At 41.7% G+C, this 23,124-nt stretch overlaps 1 protein-coding gene across 1 annotated transcript; it reads right to left on the bottom strand.

Moving 5' to 3' along the window:
* Window positions 1-5,866: 5,866 nt before the first annotated feature.
* On the bottom strand, window positions 5,867-21,684 carry LOC101680184 (zinc finger protein 260). The gene is made up of 6 exons (XM_013050698.2): window positions 21,282-21,684; window positions 20,201-20,317; window positions 12,714-12,839; window positions 9,674-9,800; window positions 9,293-9,382; window positions 5,867-8,615 (listed from the first exon to the last, which is right to left on the bottom strand). Exons 3-6 carry the CDS (start codon window positions 12,726-12,728, stop codon window positions 6,769-6,771), a joined length of 2,079 nt encoding a protein of 692 aa, XP_012906152.1. The 5' UTR covers window positions 12,729-12,839; window positions 20,201-20,317; window positions 21,282-21,684; the 3' UTR covers window positions 5,867-6,768.
* Window positions 21,685-23,124: the final 1,440 nt, after the last annotated feature.

Genomic DNA, 23,124 nt, shown 5'->3' with positions numbered 1-23,124 from the left:
TTCTGGGATCATGACCTGAGCCGAAGGCAGTCGTCCAACCAACTGAGGCCTCCCAGGCGTCCCTGTACTTTTTTTTTTTTTTTTTTTTTTTTAAGATTTATTTGACAGAGGGATGCCTGGGTGGCTCGGTTGGTTGGATGACTGCCTTCCGCTCAGGTCATGATCCCAGAGTCTGGGGATCGAGTCCCACATCAGGCTCCCAGCTCCATGTGGAGTCTGCTTCTGACCTTTTCCTCGCTCATGCTCTCTCTCACTGTCTCTCTCTCAAATAAATAAAATCTTAAAAAAAAAAAAAGATTTATTTGACAGAGAGTGACAGAGATAGTGGCAGTGATAAGTGAGAGCAAGCGGGAATGGGGAAGAGAGGAGGAGGTAGGCTCCCTGCAGGGAGCCCAAATGGGTGCTCCATCCCAGGACCCTGAGATCATGACCTGAGCCAAAGGGAGATGTTTAAGGACTGAGCCACCCAGCCACCCATGATGTACACTTTTAATCACTTAGGGAAACCCAGTTTTTTAATTTCCTATTTAATTTCTTAGGTTTGGTAATGATATCATGATTATGCACGGGATGCAGATAATATAGAATTAAGGTGTCATGGTATCTTTAATTTCAGATGATTCTGAAAAGATAAATAGGTAGATAACTAAATGGAAAATAGATACATAACAAAATGGTGAATTTGTTGAATCTATTTTGTAGGTACATAGGGACCATTATTTAGATTTTCATCCTTCTTATACTTAAAAATGATAAGAATGCAAAGTTGGAAAAATAATTATTTCTTCTTTGATTCATGGGATACTTATAATTTTTTCCTAGTTTCCAAAATTATAGCTTTCTAGCTAATATTTGTTATTGACTTTCAAGTGTATGTGAGCTTAACAGAACACAATTGCACATACATTTAGTCCTTTGAAGTTTGTTGAAATTTGCTTTATAATAAATCCCAGGATGTGGCAAACATGGTAAACTTTGAAAAGAAGTACTTGAAAATTCTGTGAATTTTGAGGATGTTGCATACAATACCTCCATTATACTGATTTTTATTAAGTATGTTCAAAACTTTTATAAACATTTTATCAGTTTATTCTGTAATATGCTGGTAGAAAGGGACTAAAATCTCTCTCTATGATTGTAACTTTGCCTCTTACGATTGTAAATCTTACATTTTTACTTTAGATAATTTGAGTCCCTGTCTAATGTATGAATTTAGCATTAGCGTTTCTTCCCATGATTAGTGACTGTCTCCTTAGAGATTTTTTTTTTAAGATTTTTTATTTATTTATTTGACAGACAGAGATCACAAGTAGACAGAGAGAGAGGAAGGGAAGCAGGCTCCCCGCTGAGCAGAGAGCCCGATGTGGGGCTCTATCCCAGGACCCTGGGATCATGACCCGAGCCGAAACGAAGGCAGAGGCACCAACCCACTGAGCCACCCAGGCGCCCCGAGATTTTTTTTTTTTTAAACGATTCCAATTATCCGTTTGACAGACAGAGATCACAAGTAGGCAGAGAGGCAGGCAGAGAGAGAGGAGGAAGCAGGCTCCCCGCGGAGCAAAGATCCCGATGTGAGGCTTGAGCCCAGGACCCCAGGATCATGACCCCAGGCGAAAGCAGAGGCTTTAACCCACTGAGCCGTTCAGGCGCCCCGATTTTTTTCTGATATTTAGTTTTACTAGTTTTGTCATGTTTAGTATTTGCATGAGATGCTTTTTCATAAAAGAAAATCCATTCCATATGTTTTATGTGGTTATTTCATTAAAAAAAAAACACAGTATCTTAATTTTATTTACCAAGTCTGACAAACTGTATATAAACCAGAGCATTTAATTCACTTTCATTTAACTTAATAACAAATTATTGTTTGATCCTACCTCTTTCTATTTGGGCAGCTTATTCTGTTTCTTTATAGTCTACTTTTTAGCCTTCTTTTGGTTTGTGGTAATGTTTGGTTTTTAATCATTCTATTTTTGCTCTTCACTTTTGTCTTTGACTAGTTTGGAAGATATACACCCTGTTCCTATTCCCTTAGTGCTTTCTTTCTTCTTTTCTTTTCTTTTCATTTATTATTTTCCTTAATGATGACTTTAAGTGTGCGTCCTTAACCATAGTGTGCATTCTTAACACTCAAAGTTAATAACTTTATACTTTTTTAGGAAAATAGCACTTTAGAACACTTTAATACAGGATACTTCTTGCAGTTTACATGCTGCCCTTGTCACGTAGTCTATGTAATTTTTAAAACATGATAGGATTATTTTTGCCTAGGATCTTCGTTGAAGTTTACTACACTTTGACTCTAATTACTTCACAGTGACAGTAAATTAATATGGAGATAGCGTGAATTCACTTTTATTAATATATATTTTAATATTATCATTATTAGTTGCCGTGCTGCCTTACCAAAAGATTACATAGCCCTTTCTTAAAGGCTTGGCCATGTGACTTTTTCAAGAAATGAATTGTGGAGGGAAGTAGAATGTATCACTGTCAGTCTTTAAGAGCCTGCAAATTGTTTGCTCTGTTCTCTTTCCTTTGCACTAAGACAAACAGGATTTCACATGAACACGAGCTTCAGTCTGGGCTGTGAGGAAGACGGGGAGCCAACCTGTAGTCATTGTGTGGCATGAACTTAAAATACTATACTCCTGTAAACCACCACAATTGTTAGGGTATTGATAGCAAGGCATTACTAAGCCTATATTGACTGATACAGAACTGGTACCTAAAAATGAGATATCACCACAAAAATATAAAATGAGTGTACTGGGGGCACCTGGGTGGCTGTTAGCTGAGCAGTTTGAAGCCGGGAAGGAGGTGAACTGTTACGAGGAGCTGAAAAGATAGGAGGCCCACCTTATGTAGTGATACGACATTGTGTGAAACTGTCACCTTTGACAGCTTGGGTGGCAAATGATTCTAAATCAACCTGTGGGCTTTAAGTGAAGAGGGCGGAAAACAAAATAATAGTCATTTACCTTGATTGCCACTTTCTCCAGGTGACGAATTTCCATAAAGAGATGAGTTCAGGGGGCACCTGAGTGGCTCAGGGGGTTAAAGCCTCTGCCTTTGACTCAGGTCATGATCTCAGGGTCCTGGGATTGAGCCCCACATCGGGCTCCCTGCTCAGTGGGGAGCCTGCTTCCCCCCCACCCCTGCCTGCTTCTCTGCCTACTTATGATCTCTGTCATTCAAATAAATAAAATATATATAAAAAAAAAAGATGAGTTCAGGGGTGCCTGGGGGTCTTAGTCATTGGGCGTCTGCCTTCGGCTCGGGTCATGATCCCCGAGTCTTGGGATCGAGCCCCACATTGGGCTCCCTGCTCAGTGGAGAGTCTGCTTCTCCCTCTCACACTCCCCCTGATTGTGCTCTCTCTCTCTTGCTGTGTCTCTCTCTCTGTCAAATAAACAAATAAAAAAAATTTTTTTTTTAAAGAGACAAGTTCTGAAAAGAATTAGCCAGTTAGGAAGAGTGAAAATAAAAATACCAGAAATTCCAGGAATTTCCAGGTGAGCAGATAACACATTAGGTCACACCTGCATCTCGCAAAAGATAAGACTAAAGGCATTTTTAATGCAAAAAACTCAGTTAATGGGATACCTGGGGGGCTCAGGGGGTTAAGCCTCTGCCTTCGGCTAAGGTCATGATCTCAGGGTCCTGGGATCGAGAACTGCATTGGGCTCTCTGCTCAGCGGGGAGCCTGCTTTTCCCTCTCTCTCTGTCTGCCTCTCTGCTTACTTGTGATCTCTGCCTGTCAAATAAATAAAATCTTAAAAAAAAAACAAACTCATTTGAAACTCCTCTGATGGGGTGCCTGGGTGGCTCAGTGGGTTAAGGCACTGCCTTCGGCTCAGGTCATGATCCTGGAGTCCTGGGATCGAGCTCCCAGCTCTGCGGGGAGTCTGCTTCCCCCTCTGAGCTTCTCCCCTCTCATGCTCTCTCTCTCCCAAGTAAATAGGTAAAATCTTTTAAGAAACAACAAAAAACCTCCTCTGGCAATTTCAGATTAAGGTCCCTCATAAATATAGATGTGCTTGCTTCATTTTCCTGTTTGGGTTAGCTTGTTGGGGGTACAAGATATTCCTTCATGTATCTGCTGTCACAGTGGCAAGTGCCATTGGTACAGGATGCAGGGTGTGTCTCAGAGAGGCGTAAATGCTGACTGTTCCTCCTCGGTCTCCACTGTGGAGGCTGGATGAGTGTGAACACCTGCCTGAATAAGTGTATTGGACCTGAAACTGGGATTATCTCTATAGGTTTACATCCAAATTACTAGGTGTTAAGAATTTTCTCTCTCCCTCCCTCCAAAAAGTGTATATTGACCTAACCTCCAGTACCTCAGAATATGGCTATATTTGGAAACAGTGTTTGCAGATGGAGTTAGTTTAAGATGAAGTCCTACAGGTGTAGAGTGTGCCTGTACTCCAGTGAGTGGTGTACTCAGAAAGGGGGCATGTGAAGACACAGGCATGTGGGGGAAAAGTCATCGTCACGGAGACTGGAGGTATGCAGCTGCAAGCTAAGGAATGACAGAAATTGCCAGCAAATCACTAGAAGCTAGAAAGAGACAGGGAGGGATTCCCCAACAGGTTGGTTGGTTGGTTTTTTGTTTTGTTTTGGTTTTTTAAGATTTTATTTATTTATTTGACAGAGACACAGTGAGAGAGGGAACACAAGCAGGAGGAGCAGGAGAGGGAGGAGGCTTCCCACTGAGCAGGCAGCCCGACACAGGGCTCCATCCCAGAACCCTGGGATCATGGTAACGACTGAGCCAGCCCAAAACCCCTCCCCAAAAGGGTTTAGAGGGAGTATGGCCCTGATGACACCTTGATTTTAGACTAACCTCCAGATGAGAGACAATAAATTTCTGTTGTATTGAGCCACTCAGTTTATACTAGTTTGTTATGGCAGCGGCCGGAAGCTGATAAACTAGGCCACATGAGAGAAAGCAGTGGGTAGCACATCTGACCATAGGTCTAAGCCACATTACCCATTTGAGCAATACCACCACCAAAGGTTTTCAATTCTTTGAAAATAGCAGCTGCTTCCAGTTTCTCAGAACTCAGGGACAGAAGACGTGATTACTCATCACTCTTAAATCTCAGTATGTTTTAGAGATTTTTAAGTAAGCTCTGTACCCAGTGTGGGACTCACACTCAAAACCCCAAGACCAAGAGTCACATGCTCACAGCGCCTGGGTACCTCAATTGGTTAAGCATCTGCCTTCAGCTCAGGTCATGATCCAAGAGTCCTGGAATTGACCCCCATATTGAGCTCTCTGCTTATTGGGGAGCCTGCTTCTCCTCTCTCTCTGCTGCTCCCCCCTGCACATGCTCTCTCAAATAAATAAAATGTTTTTAAAAAGTCACATATTCCAGGGGCGCCTGGGTGGCTCAGTGGGTTAAGCCTCTGCCTTTGGCTTAGGTCATGATCTCAGGGTCCTGGGATTGAGCCCCTCATGGGGCTCTCTGCTCAGCAGGGAGCCTGCTTCCCCCTCTCTCTCTGACTACTTGTGATCTGTCAATAAATAAATAAAATCTTTAAAAAAAAAAGTCACAGGGACGCCTGGGTGGCTCAGTTGGTTAAGCAGCTGCCTTCAGCTTGGGTTATGATCCCAGCGTCCTGGGATCGAGTCCCACATCTGGCTCCTTGCTTGGCGGGGAGCCTGCTTCTTCCTCTGCCTCTGCCTGCCACTCTGTCTGCCTGTGCTCACTCTCGCTCCTCTCTCTCTGACAAATAAATAAATAAAATATTTAAAAAAAAAAAAAGTCACATATGCCACTGACTGAGCCAGCCAGGCACCCCAAATCTCACTATTTTTAATGGATTTATTTTTTTCTGAGTGACAACAAGAAGGTAATTTGTTTAAAAAAAATTTATTATTCCAAAGGGCTGAAACTACTACCAGATCCACTTACATATACCAGTAAAAAGTTTTTTTTTTAAAAGTTTTAATCTTAGGTCTAATTACTTCCCTTGCAATTTATATAATACAAAAGGATTTACAATGTTGGCATTTCATGATGGATACTACACATTACAGACAAACAAGAATTTTGTGGTATACAACTTCCTTTCATGATCTTACTAAACATGAAATTACTACATACATGTACTACAAAAACAGACGCAAGGCAAAGCTAATACATTCATCTTGGATCATTCTTAATTTAGTGCTTTGACTATCCAATATATTCAAACATGAGGCAAAGTGTCCTTTGGCATACCAAAGTTATTTGCTTTTCCTGACTACTTCATGTATTTTCTATAAATAAATGGCAATGTGACAGGAATGAAATTTTTGTTCTAAAGGTTATATGTAAGCAACCTTTCCTAGCACCATTACACCACACTAATTCTTCTTAATAAGTGTAATTTGATGCACATTAAGTTTAGACTTCATGCCAGAGGCATTCCCCATCACAAGTCTTCAGTGTCTATTTTCTTTGGTATGAAAGCTCATTTGTTTGCAAAGTATTCCAGGATCTGCAACATTTGTGAGGTCTTTCTTTTTCCCTATCAGAGGATGACCCATCAAAAACATTTGTTGCACTCAGGTTTCATTTCTGTGTCCACCTGGGAGGACAGGTGGGAACCTGTCAAGAAAAGATTTTGACTTTTCACCTCATTCATATGCCTTTCCTCAAAGAAATGGGGCTACATTGGTGGTAGGTAATTTTCTTATATTCACTGCATTTAAAGATCTCTCTCCTGAGTAAGTTTTCTTAAACTGACACTGACCAAATGTATCCTAACTTTCATTCATAGGGTGTGTCTTGAGTGATTTCTCTTGCCTTCAGTGAGATCTGACATCTCACTAAAGTCTTTCCAGTGGTCACCGTGTTCCTGAGATTTCTTTCCGGTATGAATTTCCTCATGTGAAGTGAGAAAGAACTTGACAGAGAATGTTTTCCCACACTCACTACACTGATAAGGTTTCTGTCCTGTGTGACTTCTCTGATGGACACTGAGATATGATTTCTCAAAAAAGGCTTTTCCACACTGAGTGCAGTGATACGGTTTCTCTCCTGTGTGGCGTCTCTGATGCCTAATGAGCTGGGACTTCTGGTTGAAGATCTGACCACATGGAACACATCCATAGGGTTTCTCTCCAGTATGGCACCGCTGATGGATAATAAGATGGCTTTTTTGGCGGAAAGCTTTTCCACATTCCTTGCATCCATGGGGTTTCTCCCCTGTATGAATCAACTGATGTCGACTAAGCATGGCCATACTGCTAAAGGCTTTTTGGCATTCGGGACACACAAAAGGTTTCTCTCCTGTGTGTGTTCTCTGATGGACAATGAGCATTGCCTTTCGTATGAAAGCTTTTCCACATTCACTGCATTCATAGGGTTTCTCTCCCGTATGAGTTCGCTGATGGACAATGAGATGTGACTTGTCTATAAAAGCTTTTCCACATTCACTGCATTCGTAAGGCTTCTCTCCTGTATGAATTCTCTGATGTGTTATGAGGGATGACTTTTTATTAAAGGCCTTCCCACATTCCTTGCATTCGTAAGGCTTCTCTCCTGTGTGAGTTCTTCGATGAACAATAAGCTGTGAATTGTCTATAAAAGCTTTTCCACACTCGCTGCATTCATAAGGCTTCTCTCCCGTATGGATTCGCTGATGTGTTATGAAGTGTGACTTTTTATTGAAGGCTTTCCCACATTCCTTGCATTCGTAAGGTTTTCTTCCTGTATGATTTCTCTGATGTGCAATAAGCTGCGATGTGTGTACAAAAGCTTTTCCACACTCACTGCATTCATAAGGTTTCTCTCCTCTATGAATTCTCTGATGTGTCAGGAGATGCGAGTTTTTATTGAAGGCTTTCCCACATTGCTTGCATTCGTACAATTTTTCTCCTGTATGAGATCGCTGGTGAACAGCAAGCTGAGACTTGCTACAGAAGGTCTTCTCACATTCTCTACATCCATAGGGTCTATCTCCTGTATGAGTTCTTTGGTGAATAATGAGGTTTGACTTCTGCATAAAACCTTTCCCACAATCAGTACACTCAAAAGGTTTCTCTCCTGTATGAGTTCTGTAATGTAATCTGAGCTTTGTCTTCTCCCTGTAAGCTTTTCCACACTCTTTGCACTCATAGGGTTTCTCTCCTGTATGAGTCCTGTGGTGGAGAATGAGATGATACTTTGTTCTGAAAGATTTCGGACACTCAGTACAGCCGTATGGTTTCTCTCCTGTATGAGTTCTCTGGTGTAGAGTGAGATGACATTTTGTACTGAAAGCTTTCTGACATTCAGGGCATCTGTACGGCTTCTCTCCTGTATGAGTTCTCTGGTGTATTATGAGCTTTGACTTATACCTGAAGGATTTTGGACACTCACTACATTCATAAGGTTTCCGTTCTACGTGAATTCTGTGATGTCTTTTAAGACTTTTTGCCATGCTGAACGTCTTCACAAAGAAATTATGTTCGCTGTACTGGGCCTGAGTATGGCAGGTTTCATGCAGAGTATGGAAAAATGGTTTCTCATGGCTGTTTAATTCATCACAATTCATTTCTGCATAGTTTTTGCTCTGAAATTTCGAATCTGACTTTTGTTCCAGATGTATTCCTCTTGAGAAACACTGACGTGGTCTTTCTACAAAAGGAACAAAATTTTTACTCAGAGAAAATATTTCTCCCAATGCATTATTTTCATTATTTCCCTCCACAGATTCATCTTTCTCAATATTTTCCTGATACCAACCCTAAACTTACTTCTAGGGGGAAAAAAAAAAATCAGTGAATCCTACCATTATGAAATGGAGGGGAATGGAAACTCAAGTCAATATCCAAAGAGAAGGGAGAAAGTGATACAGCAGGTGTACAATATAAGTCAAAGGTATTCAATAAAAGAAATAGATAATAAGTAATGAACTGAAGACGTGATGTCCTCAAACTGTGGAGGCAATCTATGAATATCTGAAAGCATAATAGAAGAGCTATGCAAATATGGATAAGATGTGGGGAAGGCAGGTTGTGTCTAATGAGCTGCAAAAGAACTAAGCCAAAAGGGAAAGACCAAATGAAACAGGCCAAGATCTGACCCAGAGTAGTAAAAGGAGGTACATCTTCTGCGAGGTGGCTAGCCAATGAGTCATATATGGTGAGAGAAGGGAACACCATTCACACTGATGACCTCTTTTCACTTGCTCTAAGTCAACTCTTAAGATTCAGAGACTATGAGCAAAAATGTTAAAATAACAAGGGTCCCAACATACCAATGATCAACTGTCACTTGGCTCCCACTAATTCACACTGCAATGATGTACTCACCGGGACTAGACGAACTTGGGAATTCTCTCTCTAGCACTCCTTGTTCTTTCTCCAAGTGGACCATTGCTTCTGATCTAGTAACTTGATAACCTGTTGAGAAGTAATCCCAGAGAACTGAGCAGTATTAGGGCCTATGATGAAAAATTCTGTTTCAGGGAATAGAGAGTAAATCTCAGCAAAACAGAAGCTTTCATTCAGAAAATGAATGTAAGTACCATCACTGGACATAAAGAAAATAAGTTCCATCACCTATATAACTTCAAAATCAATAAGGATATCAGGGTACCCATAAATTGTGTCAATTTATGGAAAAAAAATTGTTATCAATGGGGGAAAAAAACCAGGCAATTAATGGACTCATGGTGAGAAAGTTGTCTTTACCCAATGACATTAGGTTGCTAAAATTTTCCAACATCACATCCCGGTAGAGGTTCCTCTGAACAGTATCTAGCAGCTGCCATTCTTCCCAGGTGAAATCCACAGCCACATCACTGAATGACAACAAGCCCTGTAATAACATAATCCTCTTTAATCTGGAGTTAATATAATAGAATAAATTATAGAAGATATACAGGATATTATTCTGATTATTTTTACTATAGAAATTTAAACAGGGGTGCCTGGGTGGCTCAGTTGATTGGGCAACTGCCTTCGGCTCAGGTCATGATCCCAGAGTCCCAGAATCGGGTCCCACATTGGACTCCCAGCTCCTAGGGGAGTCTCTTTCTCCCTCTGACCTTCTCCCCTCTCATGATCTCTCTCACTCTCTCTCAGATGGATAAATAAAAACTTTTTTTAAAAAAAGAAATTTATAGGGGCGCCTGGCTGGCTCAGTGGGTTAAAGCCTCTGCCTTTGGCTTGGGTCGTGATCTTGGGGTCCTGGGATCAAGTCCCACGTTGGGCTCTCTGCTCGGTGGGGAGCCTGCTTCCCTTCCTCTTTCTCTGCCTACTTGTGATCTCTGTCTGTCAAATAAATAAATAAAAATTAAAAAAAAAAAAGAAATCTATAAACAAGTATTTCTCTATATCTAGTTTTGATTTACACTTAGTGTGCTAATAAATTCATTGAAATAATCCTTTCTGAATTTTTTTTAAAAGATTTATCTATTTATTTGAGAGAGAGAACAGGGGCAGGGGCAAAGGGAGAGAGAGGATCTCAAGCAGACTAGCTACTTACTGCAGAGTCCGAAAGGCTTGATCTTGCAACCCTGGGATCACGACCTGAGCTGAAATCAAGAATTGGATGCTTAACCGACTGAGCCACGCAGGTGCTCTTCCTTTCTGAATTCTTCATGCACTTCTTCACTCATTCATTCACCCAATGTAAAATGTTGTTAAAAGTTTACCTAAAAAGCATCTACAACCCACCTTAGGAGCATTTAATGTTATTTTTGTTTTTTGTTTTTTTAAGATTTTATTTATATATTTGAGAGAGAGAGCATGAACTATGGGAGGGATAGAGGGAAAAGCAGACTCCCCGCTGAGCAGGGAGCCCCAACTTGGGTCTCGATCCCAGGACCCCAAGATCGTGACCCGAGTCGAAGTCAGCTGCTTAACCAGTTGAGTCACCCAGGTGCCCCTGGAGCATTTAATGTTACCCACTATACGCTGCAGTAAAAAAGGAAATAAAGCACAATCCTGACACTTGCAGAGTAGCAAGTACTCTCTTTTACAGAGTTCCTATACAGCAAGACAGTCTGGTTTAACAAGGCTTACAACGGAAGTACACTCGAGTTAAAATATGGGCACAAGTAGGTGAAGAACGAATAGTTCTGAGGAAGAGGTCAAGCTAGAAGAGGTGCATGGTTACTGGTGTGCTCCATGGGAAGACACGGGAGCTGTGGCTCTTCCAGAGGAAGCATGTGTTAAAAGTGTTAAATACCATGGTGGGTTCCAGGAACTGCAAAAAGTTCAATGAGACAGGGGCGCCTGGGTGGCTCAGTGGGTTAAGCAGCTGCCTTCGGCTCAGGTCATGATCTCAGGGTCCTGGGATCGAGGCCCGCATCGGGCTCTCTGCTCAGCAGGGAGCCTGCTTCCTTCCCTTCCTCTCTCTCTGACTGCCTCTCTGCCTACTTGTGATCTCTCACTGTCAAATAAATAAATAAAATCTTTAAAAAAAAAAAAAAAATTCAATGAGACAGAAGAAACCAAAGAGAACCGATGCCCAGGATACAAGCAGCAACAGACTGGAGCAAGCGTACACATTTCCTGCACACACTTGGTAGACACTGCAGTGGTTTTCTTTTTCTTTCTTTCTTTCTTTTTTTTTTTTTTTTTAAAGATTTTATTTATTTGATAGAGATCACAGGTAGGCAGGGGGCGGGGGAGGAGGGAAGCAGGCTCCCTGCTGAGCAGACAGCCCAATTCAGGGCTCCATCCCAGGACCCTGAGATCATGACCTAAGACGAAGGCAGAGGCTTAACCCACTGAGCCCCCCAGGTGCCCCTGCAGTGTTTTTCATATACAAAAGTATGTTATGCTCAGAACTGCTTTTAGAAGTTAACTTTGCTATGTATTAAATCATGGTACTCACAAAAGCAAAAACAGAACTCTTACTGTGTGCTGTATATTGTTATAAATATGTTATGAACATGTTACATATGTTCATGCAATGATGTACACCATGACCCTTGGGTAAAAATTAATCTTATCTTCTCTTTGTAGATAAGAAGAGATTTGTAATGTTTTCTAGCTATGCCTTTTGTATCTCCCACATTTCCTTGGGAAGATGACCATTTACTGGGTCCACAGTCTGGAGAAAAACTGAAGAGGAAGACCCATCAAAGACACTTCTTCATCTTTAATCTCTGGAAAATATTTACTCAGAAAGTTCATGTGCTTCCTGCTTATATACAAAGTAATCTTAAATATGTTTTTATTCTTCTGTGGTTTCCAATATTACCACAAAAATGTCTGCAACTCAGCTCTGGATCCTGCCACTTCTTGTTCGCACCTTGCAAAAGGTGACATACAGATAAGATAGAACTCCCTCCCTGATTGGCTACTCCAGGTCATTATTCTATCTCCCAGTCTAAGCACATCTCTGCCAGCTGCAAGAGATCTATATATATCATTCCCTTTGATTGTATACATTTTTAAAATTGTTAACTGTAGTTGTCACAAGATGTTACATTAGTTTCAGGAGTACAATAGTGATCCAACATGTCTATGGTTATGCTATGCTTACCACAAGTGTAGCTATCATCTGTCACAGAGACACTATTACAATATCATTGATTATACTTCCTATGCTATATTTTTTATTCCCATGAATTATTTATTCCATAATTGGAAGCCTGTATCTTCCCTCCCCTTCACCCATTTTGCCTATCCCTCTCCACTCCACCTTACCAACTCTGGCAACCATCAGATTGTACACATTTTTACAAACTTCTAGAAATCTGGGAAATAAACAGCTAACCTGAGACTTGGTCATTTTCAGTATTCAGGTGTCTCATCAAAGGTATCCTCGGCAAGAATGAGTTTCTAGACTTGAGATCTACATTTCTTCCTTTATAGGAAGTGCATCATTCTAGGAAGCCGGCATCTATGGATTCAAAGAAAGATTTGTTTGGTGTGGAAATTATAATAAAAGCAGGTTCCTATACATGCAAAGAATTGCTTTAGGCATCTTCTTTTCTCACTTAACCCTCACAATCCTAGGCGGTAGACTATAATTATTCTATTTTAGAGAAAACCAAGAAAGGATAGGTCAAGCACCTAGCTAAAAGCCACACAGTAACTCTTGGACCAAGGATTAAAACACAAACCCTCAGAACTGATAGAACCTATGATTCCAGGGAAAATTACCAAATTATGAATTATCCTTTCATCTTAACCTATTAAAAAAAAATGGGAGTCTGCTTCCCTCTCTCTCTCTCTCTGCCTGCCTCTCCATCTACTTGTGATTTCTCTCTGTCAAATAAATAAATAAAATCTTTAAAAAAAAAAAAATGGAAACGTGCTTAAAACAACTGTTGTCTCACCCAGAAGTCAGAGAAGAAGGGAAACAAGGCTAGAGACCTTTGGGCACCACAGCTCACTACCTGGAGACTTTCTAGGCCACAGCACGGGGAGAAGGAACCTGAAGAGTCTAGCAGCGTTGCTGAGTTAATGATACAGAATTCAAAATCTGAGGAAGCAAAGATGACTAACACTTGCCAGGCAGTATACCAGTGAAGAGAGGGAAAACTCACTCTACAGAGGATGAGGGCTCCTTTGAGTCTCTGGCTCAGCACTAATGAACTGTGAGGGAATTACCAAGGCCACTGGCAAGAAGCAGGTGAAACAATTCCTGGTGCTCACACAAGATCAGGAATAGCTGGCATTCCCACTAGCCTGGGTGGAAAAACCTTTCGATATGCCTGATCTTACACTATGCAGAGGTCTCAGGAGAGTATCACCTCAGAAATGGGGACAAAACAATCCTAGACAAAAAACTCTTTTGGCACCACCTAACGTAGCTTAAAAGAAAGCCTCTGAAGAATCAAACTGTTTCAAAATAACGTGGTTACATCCCAGAACCAACCTCAAAAGTAGTTAAAGGAATAAAAGGAAATCCCGCAGGCAGCCAGGTGAAACTGACAATATCTGACATCCAATCAAAAATTACCAGACAACGCCTGGGTGGCTCAGTTGGTTGGATGACTGCCTTCGGCTCGGGTCATGATCCCGGAGTCCCGGGATCGAGTCCCACATCGGGCTCCCAGCTCTATGGGGAGTCTGCTTCGCTCTCTGACCTTCTCCTCGCTCATGCTCTCTCTCATGGTCTCTCTCTCAAATAAATAAATAAAATCTTAAAAAAAAAAAATTACCAGACAAACAGAGAAACAAGGAAATATGACCCATAGCTGGGGAAAAAAAATCAAGTTAGAGAAACAGACAAAAATGGCCAAAAGGAGAGACCTGGTGGACCAGTACACCAAAAATGCTATAATATATACTTCATATATTCAACAAATTAGAAGCAAGAATGAGCATGAAAAAAATAATAAAATGTTTAACAAATGCTACTGAAACAATAGGATATTCGTGTTTACCCCATGCCAAAATTAACCAGTAAAGATTTAAGAAGTGAATCTGTTGGGATGCCTGGTGGGCTCAGTCAGTAGAGAACATGATTGTTGATTTTGGCGTTGTGAGTTCAAGCCCCATGTTGGATGCAGAGATCACTTAAAAAAAGAAACAGTGAAACTTCTAGAAGAAAGCACAGAAAAACTTTAAGTGACCTTGGATTAGGTGAAGATTTCTTGAACAGGGCACAAAACGTACAGTAGAAGAAAAAAACTAATAGACATCTCAGGACCAAAAATTTTGATATTCAAAAGACACTTGTAAAATGGATCAAGGTGGGGCGCCTGGGTGGCTCAGTGGGTTAAGGCACTGCCTTCAGCTCAGGTCATGATCTCAGGGTCCTGGGATCAAGTCCCACATCAGGTTCTCTGCTCAGCAGGGAGCCTGTTTCCCTCTCTCTCTCTCTGCCTGCCTCTCCATCTACTTGTGATTTCTCTCTGTCAAATAAATAAATAAAATCTTTTAAAAAAATAAACAAATAAAATGGATCAAGGGGTGCCTGGGTGGCTCAGTGGGTTAAAGCCTCTGCCTTTGGTTCAGGTCATGATCTCAGGGTCCTGGGATGGAGCCCCACATCGGGCTCTCTGCTCAGTTGGGAGCCTGCTTCCTCTCTCTCTCTGCCTGCCTCTCCGCCTACTTGTGATCTCTGTCAAATAAATAAATAAAATCTTAAAAAAAAAGAAGGATCAAGCTAGAGGCTAGAGTAAAATATTACAAAATGCATACCTGACTAAGAGACTTCTATCTAAAAAATACAAAGAACTTTTACAACTTCACAAAAGAGACAATTTAGTAAAAAAGAAACAAGATATTTAAACAGGTACTTCCCCCCCCAAAAAGTAGAGAGGTGGCTAATGAACACACAAAAGTCTGCAAATTAAAACCTAAATAAAAGCAAATTAAAACCTAAATAAAATATTCCTACAGACCTGTTACAATGGCGATAATTTTATTTATTTATCTATCTACCTATCAATCAGCTCTAGGCCCAATTTGGGACTTGAACTCACAACCCTGAGATCAGGAGTCATGTGCTCTACCAACTGAGCCAGCCATGTGCTCTACCAACTGAGCCAGCCATGTGCTCCAGAATGGCTATAATTTAAAAGACTGAAAATACTAAGTACTGACTAGGATGTGAAAAAAAAGAATTCTCTTCCCCTGCTGGTAAAAATACAATATGGTACAGCCACTTCGACTTGTACATGAATGCATACTGCAGCTTTATTCAGGATATTCAAAACCAGGGCACCTGGGTGATTCAGTCATTAAGTCACTGCCTTCGGTTTAGGTCATGATCCCAGGGTCCTGGGATGGAGCCCCACATCAGGCTCTCTGCTTGGCAGGAAGCCTGCTTCTCCCTCTCCCACTTCCCCTGCTTGTGTTCCCTCTCTCCTTATGTCTCCTTCTGTCAAATAAATAAATAAAATCTTTAAAATATATATATATCTAAAACCGACCCCCAAAATCCAAAACATCCATCAAGCGGAGAATGAACATATTGCGACATATCTGTGCCACCAATTAGCACTCAGCAGCAGAGAGGAATAAACTTATGATAAATGGAAAATCATGGATGAAGATGAAAAGCATTATTTTAAGCGAAAGAAGCCAAATACCAGTGACTGACAGAGTAGGCAGCTAGCTGGGTATGAGCAGGGAACAAGTGATTTCTGACTGCAAATGGGCAGAGGCCAACCTCCAAACCCCTGGGGAAGACCCCAGAGGATATGCCTGCGCTCTTCCGCATGACTGCCCTAGAGTATCTCGGAGCTTTACTATAATACATTTACATTGTGGTTTTAACCCCCTCCCCAGAGAATGGCTGCCCTGACAGTTCTGACAAGGACTTTGGCCATATAAGGCCAAAATCTCCCAGTAGGTGGAGTCCCTACCTTAGAAGGTAGAGTACATTGTGGTACATTGTACTCCACTCCAGAAGGTGGAGTACATTGTGGTTTTAACCCCCTCCCCAGAGAATGGCTGCCATGACAGTTCTGACAAGGATTTTGGCCATATAAGGCCAAAATCTCTCAGTAGGTGGAGTCCCTTAGACAACTGGCTGCACCCACAGTCAGACTGCCCTACCTATGACCCATAACCTATCCAAACACAAAAAGAAAAAACAACCCTGACCCAGGGTGCAGCTGCTGCCTCTGGGCCTGCTCACTCTCCCATCTCAAGAATGTACTTTTGCGCAAAAAAAAAAAAGAAATGTACTTTTGCTTAAACTGCTATGAAACCTTTGCTAGCTTAAGAGTTTGGCTCTGAATTCTTTCTTGGCAGAACTCAAGAACCGAGGCCAGGGAATAGGACTCCCGCTATAAAAAGCCTAAAAAAAAATACTGAGAAACCATATGCAGGGATATATAAGAATACAAAGAAAGCCAAATGTAGGAAGAATCCTACTCTGCACAGTTGACTTTATTCCAAGGATGCAAGGGTAGTTTAGTAATAACTATTTCATTAGCTCAGAAGATAATGAAAAGACATGTGAGAAAAAGCCATGGCCACCAACAATTCAAAGATTTATTTATTTGAGAGGTGGGAGGCAGGTAGAGGAAGAGGAGGAAAGTCCTTGAAAAGAATTCCTGCTAAATGCAGAGCCAAATATGGGGCTCAATCCCAGGATCCTGAGATCATGACCTGAGCCAAAATCAAAAGTATACAGCTCAGGGCGCCTGGGTGGCTCAGTGGGTTAAGCTGCTGCCTTCGGCTCAGGTCATGATCTCAGGGTCCTGGGATCGAGTCCCGCATCGGGCTCTCTGCTCAGCAGGAAGCCTGCTTCCCTCTCTCTCTCTCTGCCTGCCTCTCCATCTACTTGTGATTTCTCTCTGTCAAATAAATAAATAAAATCTTTTTTAAAAAAAAGTATACAGCTCAAATGACTGAGCCACCCAGGTGCGCCACCACTGGCAATTAAAAAATATATATATTACTAAACTAAAAATACACAAGGAAGAGTACCTAAAAATAATCCATGGCATTTCTTGCAACTTAGGGACAGGAATAATCTCTCTCTGAAGTAAAAAATGTACCAGATAAAAACCTGAGCAATGAATGGGAAAAATAAATTAAAAGAAAAACAAAATTGTCATTATGCAACTGCTTTAATTCAATATAAACAATAATTCCAATTTCATATTCAAACAAACAAGATTTAAAAGGGGAGAAAAGCCAGTATTTACAAGGTACCTGGGAGAAACTGTAAGATAGAAGTCTTATTATATCAAAAAGAGAAGCACCAGGGTTGCTCAGTGGGTTAAGTGCCCGACTCTTGATTTTGGCTCTATTCATGCTCTCAGGGTCATGAGATGGGAACCCTAGTAAGGTTCTGTGATCAGAGGCGAGTCTGCTTCTTCCTTTCCTTCTCCCTCTGCCTTCCCCCCAACTCATCTGCTCTGACATGTGCTCAAGTAAATAAATAAAAATTTTTTAAATAAATAATTTAAAAAACATATTATTATAGTAAAACGATATCCAGCCAATCCAGTCATAACCAGTCAAATGGAGAGAGACAACAGTGTAAGTGAGGTTTGGGATCCTCCCAAACCAGAAGCTTCCATCGTCCTATCCTTTTAGAGTCAGGACACATTACTCTTTTGTTTTTTTAAGATTTTATTTATTTGAAAGACAGAGATCACACATAGGCAGAGAGGCAGGCAGAGAGACAGGAAGGGAAGCAGGCTCCCTGCTGAGCAGAAAGCCCAGTGCAGTGCTCGATCCCAGGTACCTAGGACCATGACTTGAGCCGAAGGCAGAGGCCCCAACCCACTGAGCCACCCCGGTGCCCCAGACACATTACTCATTTATTTATTTATTTATTTTTTAAAAGATTTTATTTATTTATTTGACAGACAGAGATCACAAGTAGGCAGAGAGGCAGGCAGAGAGAGAGGAGGAAGCAGGCTCCTGCTGAGCCCGATGTGGGGCTCGATCCCAGGACCATGATCCCAGGATCATGACCTGAGCCGAAAGCAGAGGCTTTAACCCACTGAGCCACCCAGGCGCCCCCACATTACTCATTTAACATATCTATAAGTGACAATATGTAAGGTACTGCCAACACAGAAGTTCACCTGAGAGTCAGTGTCTATAGTTTTTATTAAGTAAGCATGACTGACCTAATCACTGGCCATGTGACTCAACCTCCAGCACCCTTACTATCTCAGAGGTTGGGCTAGTATCACCAGGCTCAAAGCCCCAACCCTCTGTTCACATGGTCAGTCTTTCTGGCATATGACATAAAACAGCCCCATCCTGAGTCACCTCACTCTCCTAACTATCTACAGACCCACCATGAATAACAAAGACTCCTGTCACTCAGGACATTCCAACAATTTAGAGGTCACTTCCTAGAAGTGGGGGACAGAGACCAGCCAGACTGTTTATTACAAAATAACTAGCAAAAGATACATATTCCAAATATGTCAGGTAAAGACAAACTTTTCAGTTTTATTTAAAGTTGGCCCATCTAATATATAAAGATGGTCAATCACTATGTTGTACACCTGAAACTAATGGAACATTGTATATCAACTATACTAAATTAAAATAAATAAAAGAAGAAAATTGGCCAATGAACATATAAAAAGATGATCAACCCTGTTAGTAATGAGAACAGTGCATATGGAGACCACAACGAGATGATGTTTATACCCCCAAAATGGTCAAAAAGCAATAATGAAAATACTAAGTTGGAAAGCTTATGCACCAGGCACTTTTATACACTGCTGATGATAGAGTTCTGTACCGTGTTACAAAAGCAATTTGGTTTTTCCTTCTAGATAAAAATTCGTCTACTTTGTGCCAGAAATTATACTTCTAAGTATATAGCCTAAACTAGACAAATTCTCAAAACAACTAAGAGACATACAAGGTTTTTCAGAACTTCCCTACTTTTAACAGCCAAAACCCAGAAAAAATACAAATGTCCAACAGCAGGAGAATAGATGCATGAACTACACTGTATTTATGCAATGAAATTCATATTAATGCACCAAGCCTACATGCAAGACAGATGAATCACAGACTGGTACTGAATCAAGAAAACCAGGCCTCAGAATACCACATTATAATATAACATCCTCATTATAAAACTTACAAACTCAAAAAACTAAAATGTGTATTCTTACTACCCTTAAGAGTATATCCATATACATGTGATAAAATTATACAAGTCCAGGGAATAATACATTCTAATCTGTGCATAGTAGTTCCAAGGTTTGGGCAGGTTAGAAGGAGAGACCAGGAAGATGGAACAAGGATGGAGACTTTTCCAGTTTCAAATAATCAAATATGATCTTGATTAAAGAAAAGGTGAGGCTAGTCCCTTTTTTCTAAATCGGGCTATCATATTAGAAAAGAATGAAAGGATGATTAACCCACTGTTGCTAAAGATGTCGGAAAACCTGGCACAGTGTGTGGATGCATTAGATAATGGAACATTATTGGGGAGTGTGGTAAAATTAAACCACAGGCCTCTGAAATGCACATTTAATCCAGCCTACTCTTACCCATTAAAAAAGGAAAAGTATCCATTAAATATAATTCACTTAAAAAAAATACATTTTAAAACATTACAGATAGTTTAAGGTGATTATCTGCTTTTATTGATGATAAGTATATAATGATACTGTAATAAAAAATGACAAGAACATTTAATATGAAACATAAATATACATAGTTAAATATATATATATGTATGTATATGTTCATATATATATGTGTATTATATATATATGTAATTTTAAAAATTAACAAAATTGTTTGAAACATTAAAAACTCCCATTAAGGAAGTATACGTTTAAATGCTATCTTTTGTCAGGTACCTACCTGTTATGGAATTAATATTTATGTCCTCCAGCGGTGCCTAGCTAGTTCAGTCTGTAGAGGATGTGCCTCTTGATCTCAGAGTTGTTAGTTCAAGCCCCACTTCCGGCATGGAACCTACTTTAAAAAAAAAAAAAAAAATTGAAGCCCCCAAACTCATGTGATTTGGGAATAAGGTCTTTGGGAGGTAATTAGGTTTAGATGAGGTCATGAAGTTAGGACCCTCAGAAGTACCTCTGAGTTAAATAGCAATGTGTTTGAGTGGAAAAACTGAGAATTAAAGAACTTAGCACCTTACGGCAAATCATGTAGCAGAAAGGACATAGAAAGTTAGGACTAGCTTTGCCCAGTGGCAGCATCGTAGCCAACGAGGTTTATCTGAGGAGCGATTACTGCTAACCAAAAAAGCTAGGACTACCCTGATTTCATGCGCGTGCAAACGCACGTGTGCACTGGCTGAGACTTTCTAAGTGTTTATGGCACGGTTTTAACAACTCGTGGACCTATTCACGACGGGTGAACCGTTTTGCTATTCTTTCGACTTTCTGTACGTTTAAATTCAGCATAAAAAGCTGGGAAATAGGACACCCCGATATGCACACAAATGTCTCCCTGCGACTCCTCGCGTTCCAATCCCACCCACCTCTCCCACGAACACCCTGCGCTTCGCTCTCGCACCCATTCACAGCCCCCCAGACACCTATTTTCAGAGGGATCACGGATCCCTCGGATGCTCACACTCGGACCATAGGGACCTCAAATGACCCCCAATCCTTTCCTCACCGAACAGACCCCGATGGGCCCCTGGGTCAGTGGTTCTCCCAACGACTCTGTCTACTGCCTGGGGCGCGACCCGGAACCCACCTGTCGCTCTCAGTAGGAACTGTCTTTCGTCCTCAACATTTAATGCCAGCCCAAGCTTCCGCCAACAACCCCGTAGCCACCGGAAACTGCCATCCCCCACGAGTACCCCCACGACCCGCATCTCAAGTCGCGGAAGTCCCACAGCGCGGGACTCCGACAGCTTCTAGGAGAAACCGACCCTCGACCGCAAATCTGTGACCTCACGCAGTGAGAACCCAACCTTCCGTATGCCCCTTCCGCTTCCTCTCATCAAGTTTGCGGACCGGAGTCTCGGAATCAGTGGCACTTTGGAGCGAACCATCGATGCACAGGGCCTCGTTCTGGCCCTGGTTAGAATTTCATCGCCGGGCAACGTCGCCGCTCCGATTTCGCCGCGTTGCGGTGGTAGCGGCCATTGTGCACCGTGCGCCGCCATCTTGGGTCGTGCGCCGTACGGAGAGGGAGGAGGCCACCCTAGGCGACCGGAGCTGGCCGGCCAGACCAGAGAGGTGTAAATCCAGCCCATCCTTTCTCTTCTTTTCAAGACTTACCGTTTCCACCTAGGCAGCGGCTGTCACAGCCGTCGCGCATGCCTAGTAGGACTTAATCGCTCTCGCCTGGTCTTTGACCTTGAGCGGAGCGCTAAGCCAATCACAGCCCAGTGCTGAGCCGGAAATGCTTGCGTCCGCTCGGTCTCTTCGCCCTTTGGAAGCCGCTCGTAGGGCGCAGTCATATTGGGAAGGTCTGGATCCGTACAGAGAAGAGCGGACTTTGGGGCCGGGAACTGGGGGCGGCTAGGATGGTGGCAGCACACTTGAGAAAACGGGGATTAGGAGACTAGAAGTGGATCCGACGAGTAGAGGCGACATTAGGATGTGTGCTTTGTGACTGGAAACAGTTGTGGACCAACTGCGACCCACGGCAAAAGAGTACACCTTGTATCTCGTGTCCCAAGACAAACCGAGTACATTAAAGAACGATCCTGCATATCCTCCTTAGTCACAGCCCGCCCAGTTGTTTGTTTCTGTGAATACTGTGTAGATAATGATCCCAGTTGCATTGTCTAGGCGATTTCCCCACTGCTAGGTCGAATCATCTCTATCCTAAGACAAATGTCCCCATCTGCATGGCTAGGTTTTCGGACGTTCTGTTCCATTGTTCTCGTATTTGTCCCTGCGCCAACACTACTGTTTTAGCTAGGAGAGTTTTCTGAGTCTTACAGTCTGATAAAGGCCTCCTGCCATATTCTTTTTCTACAAGTCTCTTTGTTCTTTAGGCCCTTTATATTCTCAAAATGTTTAACTCACTTTGTCAGCTTCCACCCCCCAACGCCCCAAAAAAGTGATCGGGATTTGTACTGCATTGAATCTGTAAATCCTTTAAGTGACATCTCTACAATAATAAGCCTTAAAATCCATGAACACTGTGTATCACTCCACTTAGTTAAATCTTTAATGTCTCAATAAAGTTCTGAAAAATGTTTCTTACAGTAGTCTTATACGTTTTTATTAGAGTCATTTCATGATATCTGAAATTTTTAATGCTCTTGTAAAGATATTTTACAATTTTATTGCTGAACTCTCTGTTGGTGTATATAGAAATACAGCTGATTTGTATATTGATACTATGCCAAGCAAAACTGATAAACTATCTTATTCTAATCGTTTGTGACTATTGTGTTATAAATTTTTAAAACTTCGTATTTTCCCACTGCCTCATCATCCCCACAAACAGACCGAGGTACATTAGGCAACCAAGTGTATCCCTGTAATAATGTTCACCCCTGCACAAGTTCCTCTTCCTACCCTTCTGTGTGACCTAGTGCCATTCAAACACACCACTGAAATACCCTCCAGTCTTTTCTTGTGTACTTCTCCAATAGGGCACTTCCAATAGGAGGTACTCCCTGACCCTCAATAAGGGCATTTACTCAAGGATCCTTGCTCTCACCTCATTTCACTGGTTGAGACTGATCCTTGGTACTCTCTTCTGAGCAGCCTCCTCTCAGCAAGCAGTGTCTCTGTGTCTCAGGACCTGTGAGTATAAAAACTTTTTTCCTGCACCTCTCCTGTGTCACCTTCTCA

Source organism: Mustela putorius, unplaced genomic scaffold (assembly GCF_011764305.1).
Source record: "Mustela putorius furo isolate JIRA1106 unplaced genomic scaffold, ASM1176430v1.1 tig00000196_pilon_pilon_pilon, whole genome shotgun sequence".
NCBI classification, from domain to species: Eukaryota; Metazoa; Chordata; class Mammalia; order Carnivora; family Mustelidae; genus Mustela; species Mustela putorius.
Note: the sequence above shows the minus strand (reverse complement) of the source record. Positions and strands in the feature narration are given on the sequence as shown.